Source organism: Pteropus medius, unplaced genomic scaffold (assembly GCF_902729225.1).
Source record: "Pteropus medius unplaced genomic scaffold, Ma_sr-lr_union100, whole genome shotgun sequence".
NCBI classification, from domain to species: Eukaryota; Metazoa; Chordata; class Mammalia; order Chiroptera; family Pteropodidae; genus Pteropus; species Pteropus medius.
The window spans coordinates 16,579,620-16,593,628 of record NW_024355205.1 but is presented as its reverse complement, the minus strand read 5'-3'; the positions used below and the strand labels follow the sequence as shown (position 1 = coordinate 16,593,628).

The 14,009-nt window shown below is 37.8% G+C and overlaps 1 protein-coding gene and 1 non-coding gene across 3 annotated transcripts in view; both read left to right on the top strand.

Moving 5' to 3' along the window:
• Positions 1-245: 245 nt before the first annotated feature.
• The window catches only part of GMPS (guanine monophosphate synthase), a 58,303-nt gene continuing 44,539 nt past the window's right edge, over positions 246-14,009 (top strand). Inside the window, exon 1 of one of the 2 annotated variants that reach the window (XM_039858039.1) lies at positions 246-564. In XM_039858039.1, the coding sequence (XP_039713973.1) occupies positions 538-564 (27 nt within the window). In that variant the 5' untranslated portion in view covers positions 246-537. The other variant, XM_039858040.1, reaches the window with a different exon arrangement.
• On the top strand, positions 11,166-11,273 carry LOC120599208 (U6 spliceosomal RNA). The gene has a single exon (XR_005651819.1). It is a non-coding gene; the product is annotated as a U6 spliceosomal RNA (small nuclear RNA).

Genomic DNA, 14,009 nt, shown 5'->3' with positions numbered 1-14,009 from the left:
TCCTCCTGGGGCCCGCGGCCGGGTGTCGGGGCGCGACGCGCGGAGCCGGGGGCGGGGATTGGGGGCGAGGCCGGGAGCCGCAGGCCCCTCCTCCCGTGGGCGGGCAGGCCGGGGACCCGGGCGGGCTTCTTCTGCCGGGAGCGGGCCTCGGCGGCTGGGTGGACCGGGAGGAGGGAACGGACGCGGAAAGCCCCACCTCCTGAAGCGGGCTGTTCGGCAGCCGTCAGTGTGTGTGTCTGTGTGTGTGTGGGGGGTGGGGGGGGCCGCGGCCCCGCTGTCTTGCCGAACGGGCTTTGGCTCCTCCCAGTGGCCGGCCGGGGCGGAAGCAGGAGGCGGTGGCAGCGTGTGCGCTGCTGGTCTCTCCCGCGGCGCTGGGGCCCGCGCTTCGCCGCCGCTGGATTCGGCGCTTCGCAGGAGGCAGGCTGCTCTTCGCGCTCTCCCGTTCCTCAGCCAGGCCTCCCCCTCGGCCCGTGGCGTCGACCCCGCCGGCCCTCTCCCGCCCCGTCGCACACTCTGGCCACCGCAGCCCCGACCCCGATGGCTCTGTGCAACGGAGACTCCAAGGTCAGTCTCTGGCGCGGGGGTCCCTGTGTCACCGCCTTCGGACGGAGGCGAGGCCCCGGGCCCGGGGGCCACCGCGCGGAGCCTCCCCCGCCCCCTTCCCCCAGCCCGCCAGCCGAACCCTGCGGCCCCAGCAGCAGCGTGTCGGAGAGCCACGGGCCGGGCCTGTGGCATGTTTTCTCCTCGGGAGCGGCAGGTGCTTTGTTGATTTTGTCTGCGTGTCGGGGTTCCTGAGCCCGCCAAGCTCTGGGCGTCGGGGAAGGCGTCAGTTCCCTGCGGCCGCGGCGCCGGTCCTGGCCTCCCCCGCGCCGCCGTGGAGCGCAGAGCCCCCGGAGCGCGGCTCGTGGGTGGGGGTAGGGAGGCGATGGGGGGGTTTGGCGGGGGGAGGGCGGACTTAGCCCTCACCCCGTCACCTCTGGAGGCTGGGGGCCTTTTGTGGAGCTTCCGGGGACCCGCCGAAGTCAAGGCAGGGTCGAGGCCTCGCGTGCGCGGATCGAGCTGGGCCATCCTCTCGTCTTCCCGCCACCCCGTTTCTAGCCCTCGGGGAAGCCCGCGGGGTTCCCCCACGCTGGCCTGGGGGTCCGCGGCGGCTGGGCTGGCCCTTGGCGAGGCCGCGTGACTGCAGCCCGCCCCCGCCCGGGGTCAGGGCTGGTGGCCCGAGGGTCGCTCACTCCGTTCCCCTCCCCCATCCTCTGATGGAAGGAGGGTTTCCAACCCCGCTCCCATCCAGGTCGCTCCTTATTTTATCTGTTCGTTTGCGGCGGTACCGGCTCCCGCAGTGGGAGCCCTGTCCCCGACGCTAGCCGCTGCCACCATGCAGGAGGGCTGGGGACTCGGGAGTCCCAGGGTGCTGGAAAAGTATCTAAGTTGATGTGCGGAGTGGGGAGAGCACGTTTGGGCCGCTGCGGCGGTTCTCGTCACCTCCAGCTCACTTTTTCTTTAGACCGTCTTTCGTCTCGCTTCTGAATTGTGAGCATCTTCGCTTTCATTTCTCTGTTCCAATTTTCGTTGGCCTGGAGTTCTCATAGACCCTCACAAAGTCAATTTGTCAGCGGGAAACGGCACGGTTTTGAATTGCGATTTACTTGAGCAAGGTGTACCTCCTATTTGCTATTGAGGGCTTTGCTTTAAGAAATTACTTCATTAAATTTCATTCAGGTGTGTGGAATTTTAAACGTCAGATGGGAATTGGTGGTGTAAGTCAGGTAGTATTCCCTTAACAAAGGTGGTGCCTAAGTGGCACATCTTAGTGGGTGCTCTTCTTGAGTGCTTGCTTAGTATCTAGTAAACGTTCAAAAAGTATTTGTTGAACAAGTGAGTGAAGATTGTAAGGTAGCTGACATACTCTTTTAAACAGAGGCAACTGATGCTAAGACTACTTGGAGCTTTTTCTCAGGATTATATAAGTAAATGGAGACACTCAAACCTGAGAATGTAAACCTCAGTGTATGGCTCTTTCCTGCTAACTTGCTAAACATTTTTCTTTTTAATTTTGAGCCTTAGAGCTAGCTTATTGGAAAGATTCAGCTTTGTCTTGGTAGAGGAAATGAGTTATTTCCTAGCTGGTATTTTTTTGTTTGTTTTTTTTTCCACTTGAATTTTAGAGGCTCTCAATCAGTTTGATATGTTTGAGACTCAGGTGAATTGTCGATTAGTTTATTTTTATTTCAGGGTCGTTTATATTTTATAGCATAATCAAGAGTTGTTCTTTTTTTAAAAAAAGTTTTTGACTCTACTGACAATTAGATGTGGACCGAATGGGAAGTATTTTCAAGAGAAGTACAGAGAAATAATGTATTTCATCAAATCTATTATTATTTCATGTACTCCTAAGGGAAAAAAAACCCCGCCTGCAATTAAACCATATGTCATTGATGATAGGAAACATTTCAGGTAAACAGATGTTGAAGTATGGGGAATGTGCATGATAAAGTAGGTAAAATAAGATATTCCTAAGACATCCACCTGGAAATCTGAGTAGGCATCTATTTTTCGTAGCTTACCACTGAACCACCTTTCCCTCTAGAGTGAAATCCAAGCTTACTTGGTACATCTTTTGTGCCTCTGACAGTTGTGTGTAAATCCTAGTTTATAAATTAAAGAGAAGAAAGCTGATTTTGTTCTGGTACATTTCAATTTTTATCACGGTTTTCTAAAATGACTTTTTTTCTGCAAGATAGAAATTCGGGAGAGACCTAAAATCTGTAAAAGTTTTTAGACTGTTTTATCTACAGAGTATCATTTTAGAACTGGAAAAGACCTTTATGTATTCTAGCTTCTTATACTGAAAAAGACGTAGCTGGGACTAGAACCTAGTTTTTCTTTTTCTTCAGGCCTGTTTTGGCTAACCATCCAAGGCAGAGATTTTTGTTTCCTTAGTTAAGGAGCTGATCTGATGTTATTTGCTTAAGATCTTATTTAACATAAACAAGCGCATAAGGCAGTCAGCTATGCTTTAAAATTTTTTTATAGCTATTCAGTGTTGTAGATGAATATTATATGAATGTCAAGTATTAGACATAACTTTTTTACGGTTTTATTAAGACAGGATTATCAGAGTAATGTTCTTCGGGCCACTTGTCAAGTTTCCCACTTTTTGGCCCTATTTAAGCCTCAGACTCTTTCGGTTGTAGTAGAGGTGAGACTTGCCCCACCACCTTCACTTAAGACGTTGACTAGAGTATTTCATACTTGGATTAAGGTTATCTTATAAATACTTATTGCTTTGTTAGAAATTTAAATTTGGTGTTTTAAATTTAAGTTTTTGAATTGAATGGAAAGATGGGATGCATTGAGAATTAAACTATCCTTTTATGATAACCCCATAACATTCTTTTTAAAGGTCAAAAATAGGTGTTTTTTTTTCTTTTCCGCTTCAGATTTTGTTCTGTTAAGATATTCATTTAGACTGGAAGAGCTATTATAGACAAAAGGAATGGTTTTTATTGTTTTCTGTTCTTAGACTTGGAAGGTTTTGAAATTCTTCCAGGAACCTCAGATGACCTTGCCTTCAGCATGGGCCAACTTGTCACTTAAGGAAAATAATTGTTTTTTAAGAATTAAAAAAATATAGAGAGACTTGTCCTGTACTTGTTCAAATATGTTTGATATTTTATTAAGGCTGTTTAATGAATTGTATTTCAAAAGATGCTGTTTGAAATAGTGAATGATTATTTGCTATCCCTAACGATAAAAGTTTCCTTTGTTATGCTGCTTACACTGTTTTCATGACTAAACCTAACCTAACCTAAACTCTTAAGATGCTTAGAATGAATGAAATCCTCAGGGTTAATTCAGACTTCTGAAACATGAAACACTTTGTGAATTAAAAAAAGTAATTGTTTCACAGAATTTTGAATCTGTGTAGCGTATATAATTTTGGGTTGTATAGAATATTCCTTTTTTCATGCTTATTGTGAAATAGAGATGTTTCTGTATTTGCTCAAGAATCACAGTGGTTCAAAAAATAGCTTTAATAATAGTTTGATATTAATTGGTTTGCTTGTTGGTGGACTCTTACCATGGCTTTGGGTTCATGGTTTTGAGGACCCAGGAGATGTTTTATGTAGTTATGGCTACACATTCCCAATTATAGTCTATTATAATGTGTTAAGGAATAAGGTGTTTCGTTATAGTAGTGTGACTATATAGTCTCTTCGTCTAAACTGGGGCACTTGATCATAAAAAGAAGTGCTAAAAATAATAGAAATTTCTCATTGCTGTAAAATAAAATGTTACCAAACATTATAAATAATTGTGGATTTACTCAATATGATAATTAAATGGCAAAACTCCTGTAGCATGGGTGTGTAGATTAGTCTCTTTGTACAGTATGCACAGAAACACACGGTGTCTCTTTCCTGCATGTATTTCACAAACACCTTCCATTTCCCGCTTACCCAGCCGATGGTGGCCTGGAGGTTTTGAGCATCTCGCATGCTGAGGAATGGCTGTGGCACAATTGGGAGGTGCACCAAGTGGCTGGCAGGGGCAGCAGCTTTAAACATTTCTCCCATCAGCATCCAAGACTGGATAGAGGTAGCTACCTCTAGTTGTCTGTACGTAGGTATAGTTCGTTTTTTCAGGAAAAGGAGATGGGCTATTAGTGATTGGCTTTCAGATTGAACCAGAAGTTAAAGTGAAAAATCTATTCACTGCTCCTGCACTCTACACAATGCTAGACAAAGTCATGGCAGAAAGTGTAAGTATAAAGTGAGGTATAACAAACCCATCCTGTCTTAGTTTAATGCAGTTATTCATAATATGTTTAAAAATGAAAAATATGAGACATTTTAAGCTGAATGGGATAGGAATAACAGGTATAAATTACGACAGTCCTCAGAAAACAGGGTTGTATGGTCACTCCAACTACAGAGCGCATAGTATCCTGATTTTGGATCTTGATTTCTCTAGTGACATGTAGTTAAAATTTGGCTAAAATTCCAGCCTAATATGTATACATTAGAATAATTTTTCTAAGTTAGTAACTATGCTAAGAGAGTTATTCTAAAATTCTTAAAAATTGTCAAATTACTTATTTTCTAAAAGTTGAGAACCAGCAATATTGAAACTAACCAAAAGGAAAAATAATCTGCTATAATCTGCCATAAAATTTGCAGAGGATATTTCCCAAACCTTTAAAGCTTCCAGAATGTGTAAAATTCTGGTAGTTACTCCTCTTTGTCACCTGGAGAACAGAATCCTTTTTATCTCTCAAACTCTTGGAGATCTGTGTAAATTTAAATCACCCTCACCTTGTCTTTAATTTGGAGAACTAGTTTTAGTAATTTTTATCTTCTGAATTTCATTACGAATGTAAATCTAGGACTCCAGAATTCTGAAATTCTGCTTTGGACACATTTTGGATGAACAATCCCTAATATGGGAAGCTTTAGATGAATAAAAATACTTGCCGATATAACATTGTTTTGATATATTACTGGTAATACTGAAACTTTTTTATGCTATGATTCCCCCCATTCCACATTTTATGAACATTTCAAACAGATTAAATTTTAGTCTACATCTGTGCGTACCACCTGGATTCTACTATTCACTTTTCTTAACTACTTATTTTTATAATAGCTTTATTGAAGTACATAAAACGTGCTCACTTAAAGGGCACAATTCAGTGGTTCTTAGTATATTCACAGATTTGTACAACCACCACCACAGTCAATTTAGAACATCCTTATCCCCTCCAAAAGAAATCCTGTACATTTAGCAGTCAGTCCTCATTTCTGCCCAGCTGTCTTTCCCAACCCAGGCAACTTCTTATCTGTCTACTGTCTCTGTTGATTTGCTTAGTTTGGACATTTTATATGACAAAATCTTACAACATGAAGTCTTTTGTAGGCTTCTTTTACTTAGCATACTTTCAGAGTTCATCCATCTTATAGCATGTGTTAAGTACCTTATTTTTATTGCCGAATAATATTCCATTGTATGGATAATATCACCTTTTATCTATTCATCAGTTAATGCACATTGGGTTGTTTATATTCTTTGGATAGTATAGATAATGTTACCGTGAATATTCCTGCATAAGTTTTTGGGCAGACATAAGTTTTCACTTTCCTTGGGTGTATACTTAGGGAGTTGCTGGGTCATGTAGTGGTTCTGTGTTTAACCTCTTGATGAACTGGAAAACAGACTTGTTTTCCAAAGTGACTGCAGTATTTTACATTTCTGTCAGCACAGTGTATGAGATTCCAGTTTCTTCACATCTTTGCCAACACTTGTTTTGATTATTATAAGCCATCATAGGGTATGAAGTGATATCTCATTGTGGTTTCGATTTGCATTTATTTAATTACAGATGTCGAGCGTCTTTTCATGTGCTTATTGGCCATTCATATATTTTATTTGGAGAAGTATATTCATATCTTTTGCCCATTTTGAAGGTGGGTTATTTGTCTTTTTATTAAGTTATAAAGTTCTTCATTCTAGTGACAAGCCTCTTATGAGATAGGATTTGGGGATATCTTCTGCCATTCTGTGGGTGGGTTTTTTCACTTTCTTAATGATATCTGCTGATGCATGAAAGCTTTTAATTTTGATGCAGTTCAGGTTTTTCTTTTGTCACTTGTTTTTTTTGCATCATCTAAGAAATGTTTCCTAATTCAAGATAATGAAGATTTGTATAATTGCTTGTTTTCTTCTAAAAGTTTTATAGTTTTAGCTTTTATATTTAGGCCTTTGATCCATTTGGAGCTAATTTTGGTATATGCTATAGGTAAAATACCAGCATTATTCTTTTGTTTGTAGCTATCCAGGTGTCTTCGTACCATTTTTTTGAAAAGACTATTCTTTCCTTCTTGAATGACCTTGGCACCCTTGCAGGAAATCAGTTGACTATTTTTAGACTCTTCAATTCTGTTCTATTTATCTATATATCTTTATGCCATTATTACATTGTCTTGATTTTGTAGCTTTGTGTAGTAAGTTTTGAAATTGGGACGTGGGAATCCTCCCCCCCGCCCCCAAGTTTGTTTTGGCTATTCTGGGCCCTGTGAATTTCTGTGTGAATTTTAGGATAAGCTAATCAATTTCTGCCAAGAAGCCAGCTAGGATTTTGATAGAGATTGTGTCGAACCTGTGGATCAATGTAGGGAGTAGTACTATCTTAATATTAAGTTTTCTGACCTATTTAGGATGTTTTCCTATTTAAGTCTTTAATCTTTCAACAGTGTTACATAGCTTTCAAGTATAAGTTTTGTACTTCCTTAGTTAAACTGTTTTATTCTTTTCGATGCTATTGTAGATGGAATTATCTTAATTACATATTAGAATAGTTTATTGCAAGTGTATAGAGATACAATTAAGTTTTGTATATTTATCTTGTATCTTGCAACCTTACTAAACTTATTTATCTACTTACTAATATTTTAGTGGAAGCCTTAGCATTTTCTTTATATAAGATCATGTCATTTGCAAATAGAGATATTTTTTCTTTTCCATTCTGATGCTTTTTATTTCATTTCTTGCTTAATTGCCCTAGCTAATAGCTCTACTACAATTTTGAATAGAAGTGGCAAGAGCAGAAATCCTTGTTTCTGATCTTAGGAGGAAAGCATTTAGTCTTTTGCCATTAATGATGAAAGCTGTGGGGTTTTCTTCTTTTTCTTTTTCATTTTTTTTTTTTTTTTTACAGATGCCAGAACTCTCAGGTTGAAGAGTTCCCTCCTGTTCCAAGTTTATTGGGTGTTTTTATTATGAAAAGATGTTGGATTTTGACAAGTGCTTTTTCTTCATATATTCAGGTGATCATATGGTCTTTGTCCTTTACTGATATAGTATATTATTAGATTAATTGGTTTTTGGATGTTAAATTAAACTTACATTCCTGGAATAAATCTCATTTGGTCATGGAAGAGAGTTATATGTTGCTGGATTTGGTTTCTTAACAGTTTTGTGGAGTTTTGCATCTATATTCATAAGTGATAATGGCTTGTAGTTTTCTAGTGACTTTTTGGTTTTGGTATCTGGACGGTACTGGCTTCATAGAATGAGTTGGGATACCTTTCACTTTTTCCTATACTTGCTTTATGTGACCAGTATTTTGTGTGATACCTTACATTTTGGTGGACTATTTTCATATTATTGTAATGAACTGTAAGATGTTGCTTCCAAATTCAACATCTGATTAGGTGAAATAAGGCATAATACAGTGTTAGACTGATAACTCTTTTGACGGTAATTGGTATACTTTGAGTAGATATAGCTTGAGTTAGTCTGAAAATTTTTAGGGATAAAAGTATAAACTTTTAATAGATGATTAATTTATCCACTTAAGCAGATAGATTAAATCTATCAAAAAACCTGATAAGATTTTTGATTTTGTAACAGAGTGGCTTTTAGATTTTAATGAGTATTGGCTTTATTATTGACAGCATGGCGTAGCTTGACCACCCAATGTCCCTGAAGTGCTTATTGTAGCATTGTCTTTCAGTTTGTGGAGAGAAATGGTAGCTTGAAAAAGGTCTAATAGGTGTTTTGTTTTGCTTGTTTTTACTGAGGTGAAATGTCCATGTAGTGAAGTGCACAGATAAACTTTAAGTGTACTATTTGAGTTTTGACAAATGTATATACCCATGTAACCACTACCCTAATCAAGATATAGAACATTGCTGTCACTCTTAAAGTTCCTTCATGCTCCTTGGCAGTTAATTTCTCTATTTCTCCGATAACAACCACTGTTTTGCTTTCTATAACTGTACATTAGTTTTGTCTGTTTTTGAACTTTATATAAATGGAATTGTGCAATGATTGTCTTCTTTCAGCATAATGTTTTTGAGATTTATCCATGTTTTTGCGTGTATCATTAGTTTGTTCCATTTTTGTTTTTGCACAGTATTTCACTTTATGGATATAGTGGAACTTATTTATCCATTCATATGTTGATGGCCATTTGGATTGTTTCTAGTTTTTGTGGGCTGAGGTTTTCATTTCTCTTAGATAAATACCTAGGAGTGGAATTGCTTGATCAGAGGAAAGCCCCTAATAGGTTTTGGTATTGTTCCATTTCCTACAGCTTGGAATGTTTAGGCTGTAATAATAGGCTACTCAGTGCCTGCAAGAGATAAATCTTGTTATAGTACAACACTTAAAAAATTGTATTATAATATCTTATAATTTTACAATAACGCTTATGGATATTTTAAAAAGTACTTTGTTCAGCTGTATTTTAAGGGCAATACTGTGTGCTTTGTGGGCAAACAGGCTACTTTTAGATTGGCTTTATAAACATAAAAACATGTACCAGTAGAAATGAAACTGTTTGATAGTAGCAATCTGAATTTTATATATAAAATTAATTTGACAATAAAGCTGAAAAATAAAGAGAATTGGAAATGCTGCGGATCTAACAAAGTCGAGTTTTTAAAAAAATGCAACCTTCTTATTCATGCAGTATTTCATATAAGGCTATTTTTAGGTATTTTATAAGGAAACTTCTGTTTGTGAGGTGTATTAACCTGTCTAGTGTAGCACATCTTGGGCTCACCTGGCCTAGTTCTCTAGAGGTAATTAATAGTGCCTCTAGTTTCTCTTTCCTTCATTAGTTACCTCTTAAGAAGGGGGTAAGTATGCATTTATATTTTAATCTCTAAAGCTAAAGAATCACTGTAATGTGTCTTAAAAATAAGATCATAGAACTAAGCATGATCATAGCCAGTTTGTATAATTTTGCCCTACATTCTTATATATTTCTGTTATCTATGGCTAGGGAAAGCAGAATCATAACATGCTGTTAATTCAGAACCTGCACATGGATTCTTTGGTATTAGACCACTTTAAAAAAACTTCACTTAGGTGGTATTAGAAACACTTTCATAAAGACATGTGATCATAATTTCTTGGTTATGAATTTGTGGGTCAGTTCAGCATTGCTGAGCTCCATGGCTCTCATCCTTCTCCTGGAACTAGTAGGCTCATGGTACTTGCAGAATGATGGCAGAAGCACAGGAGGCAAGTGGAATCACTGAGATAGCTTAAGCCTTGGCATACTATCACTTCTGCCCTCATTGTATTTGCCAAAGCAAGTCTCGTGGTTGAGCCAAGTATTAGGAGTGAAGAAATATATTCTGCTTATACCAGGACAAACTGTAAAGTCACATGACAGAAGGCATGTGTATAGGGAATAGTGAAGAATTAGGGCCAATAACATAGTCTGTTACATATGGAAAATTAAAAACATATGCACAAGTAGAGCAAATAGTATAACATCCCTATCATGTGGCTCAGCAGTTATAAACACATGGTCTAGTCTTCTTCATGTTTACTTAGTGCCTCAGAGTAAGTTATGTACTTCTAGTCTCTATTTTTGAATGTTAACATTGGTCAATAGATTTTGGTGTTGCCAACTTACCCATCCATTATCAAGTTTCTCATCGGTGTGTCATGCGACAATTTTAATAGCCAGTGCCCTAGTTCAGGGCTTCTCACAGATCTGCAGTAAAAATTCAGTTAAAATTTTTTTTTTACAGATTTTATTCTTCTAATGACTGCTATTTTGTAAACTACAATAATTTTTAAGACCAATTACATTTTTAAAAATCTAAAACAAAAAGAAAAATCAAAGCTCCCAAATTTTATTGTAGAGTCAACAGAAATAAAATTACTCTATCAACTTATACACATTTATGAATGCTTATGTAAAATTTACGTACCTTTGTTTTTTAGATTATGAACAGTTTGCAGACTGGTACTGGTCCTTCTGTGAACCACAGTAGCTTAGATTCATCATTTTATTAGGGATTGCAAAATGGCGATATTCTAGTTCTATTATTTCTGGAATTCTTTTATAATAAAGAATTTTCTCTCCTTAACGGATGGTTACTTGTGGTAGAGTTCCTGCTGGAAAGGCAAAATGCATGCCTTCCCATTAGCTTCACTAATTTTTTTAATAGTCTTTTCAAGTTTTATTTTGTTATTATTTGCAACAACATATAGTTGCTACAAAATAAAGGGCCACGTGTAGAAAGGCGACTGGGTTTATTAAGTATAATAGTAGCATTTTGAAAAATAGACTATGTGCTAATACCTGTGAAATTGTTATGTTCTATTGCTTAAACATTACAATTTTTTTCCTTAAAAAATGTATAATGCTTGCCTTCAGTAGCACATGTACTAGAATTGAAATGATACAGGAAAGATTAGCATGGCCCCTGTGTAAGGACGACACACAAATTCATAAAGTGTTCCTTATTTAAAAAATAAAGAAAAGGAAAAGAATATATAGGTCTTTTCTAAGCTAAAATTACTTAAAAGTATTTTAGGAGTAGTGATTATATGAGGCAAAATTGATTGTTCACAAACTCAGCGGTATATTTAGGAAGAGATAGCTCTTTGATTATCTTTCATCTCTGCATGAAGAATGTCATCTTGAAGTCATCTTTAGTGTACTGAGATAGTGTGGCCAGATGAAGTGAGGCCTTGAAGTGCGGGGATAAATCTGTATTATTTGTTTCTTTGTTTGCTTCTTTGCAAAGAATCTTTGGTCCTTTTTCATGTTAACAAGCTACACACATGTGCACAATTGACGTCACTTTCAAAAGAAATATTTTCTGTTAAAAATGATAGATCTCAGTCACAGTAAGAATGCAGAGTTCAGTTGGGAAACTAAAGGTCAACATAGAGTAAAAAACCTGTGAGGTGACTGAAGAGATAATCAGACTGAACATAGTTCAGAACTTTTCCCTCCAGTGTTTTAATAGTATGACAACAGTCATTACTGCATGTTTAGATGTGTACACTGACAACTTTTAGAAATAAGCAGGTTGATTTGGGCAGATTGATAGCGGTTTAGATTTACCTATAGGTAACCTTGTTCCTCAGTTTGCTAATGCTCACCATTGAATGGAAAAACTACTATAATACAACTTTTAAAGATTTAAAAATCATGATGTAAAGAGTAGTATACTTTAATTTAGCCAACAGTGCCAAATTTTCTTATTTATTTAATTTAGAACTGGCTGCATAAGTGTAGTTTGTCAACCAGATAACATAGCCATAACTTTCTGGTAAGACCTCTTTTAATATAAATGTAATCCAAGGAGAAAATAATTATTTACTTCAAAAGGTTTAAATATTGGGATTAGAAATTGATACACTGGATTAAGTTTTTATTTTCCCTCAAGTTAGAAGAGAAAGATAATACAGGGTTATGGTTTTATCTTTTTACCTGGTGTTTGCATAACTGTATTTACTTTACCTGAGAAGATGGAATTCCTCAGCCCTTTCCATGGTTAGGGCTTCTGTTTGGGGCGCTCTGGCTGTCTTTAAGTGGGTGCTAAAAGGAATATCTGAGTCCAAGCTAAACTACTTTTTTAATTCATTGATTTAGATAGTACATTCAAACTATTCATTATGCTCAGGGAGTGGTGCCCACTTGAACTTGAAAGGAGCTGTTGGCACTTTATTTATAGATAAGGGTAGAAGAGAATTTGGAATGACTTTGAAGACTTAAGTCAAAACAATATGAAGTTCTAATTAGAAGTACAAATTGATTTAGTAGAGGAGAAAAATAAGTTAGAAATGATATAGAGATCGTGGTGGTTTGGTCCCATTTATTGTGTAGAAACAAAGTAGGAGTGATGAATACCTACTAGCTTAGCATCTCTATAGGGAAAGAGTTTTCTCCATGTATGAAGTCATTAACAAACTAAAATAAAAGGCTAAGACAACACTGTATGTCACTAGGGGCTTGTATTTCCCAAACTTATTGAACACTGAAAACAACAGTAATTTAAATGGAAGGAATTCCAATAGAACCCAATAGGTTGCATGTTCAGATTGAAGGAGATAGAGAAGAATGAACTCAGATAAATTGAATGCTCAAAATTTTTTACAGTGTCTAATATCTACAAATGTATTGAAATTGTAAGACAAATGGAGCAGAAGTTAGTGATTATAATTTAGGCAACATGAAACAATTGCTGTTTGGTAAGCATTGCTTATACAACTCAATGTATATCTAGTGTTGTATATTAATGCATCAAGGGTTATATCATGACTTCTAGATTTGTCTCAGGTATAACACCATTTCCTAAAGGCATGTTATACATTTGTTACATAAAATGAACAACTGTATAACTATCACCTATATTTAATAATTACACCTAGAATTTTTATATATAAGACTAAGACCTTTTTTTAGAATCATATACCAATTATTCACAGATAAAGATTATCTATGTATATGTATGAAATAAATTAGTTTTGATATTTCTAAATCTCTATGCTCAGTCTGACTCTTCTAAATTACCTTTTGATTTGAGTTAGTTGTCCAGGTCTTTTTTTTCCCATATATCTTCTATGCCCTCAAGAATTTTGGTGGTTCAGCATTTCTTGAGAGTGCTCAGTTACTTTTGGGATTTTTTTCTAGGCCATTGACAATTCATTCTGCAAGTTTTGATGCTAGCACTTCCTTGATCTTACCAGAAGATGTCAATGGAAGTTTTTCAGGTAATAACCAGAACTCAGTCTGTCAAATGGTTTTTCAGTGTTTTGGCGACTGTCCAATCACATACGACTAGGAAAAACGATTCACTACACTTTTTGGGGATCGTACTCAACTGTTCATGAAATACTTAGAGGAATGACGTAGATGATGAGTTTACATAAAACTCTAACCTGTCTATTCTAGATGACTTTTAACCAAGCTCACCTGTATTTCTTTGCCTGAACCCTCGGGTCATTTTTCTGTGCTAATTTTTGCCTGAACCTTCGGGTCAAATTTCTGCGAAATTTCCTGAGGTGCTCTGGGAATCGCTTTCTCTTAAGGGATTTTATGGCAAATTGTACATAACCGTGACCACGGCAATGACAGGGGTATCATTGAGCTAATGGAAAACTTAAAATACAGTGTGATTTCAGAGATGTCTGACTTTTTTCATTTGGCATGTTTAAGATTGATTAATCCTTGCTAGGATTTGTCTGCAGGAGGA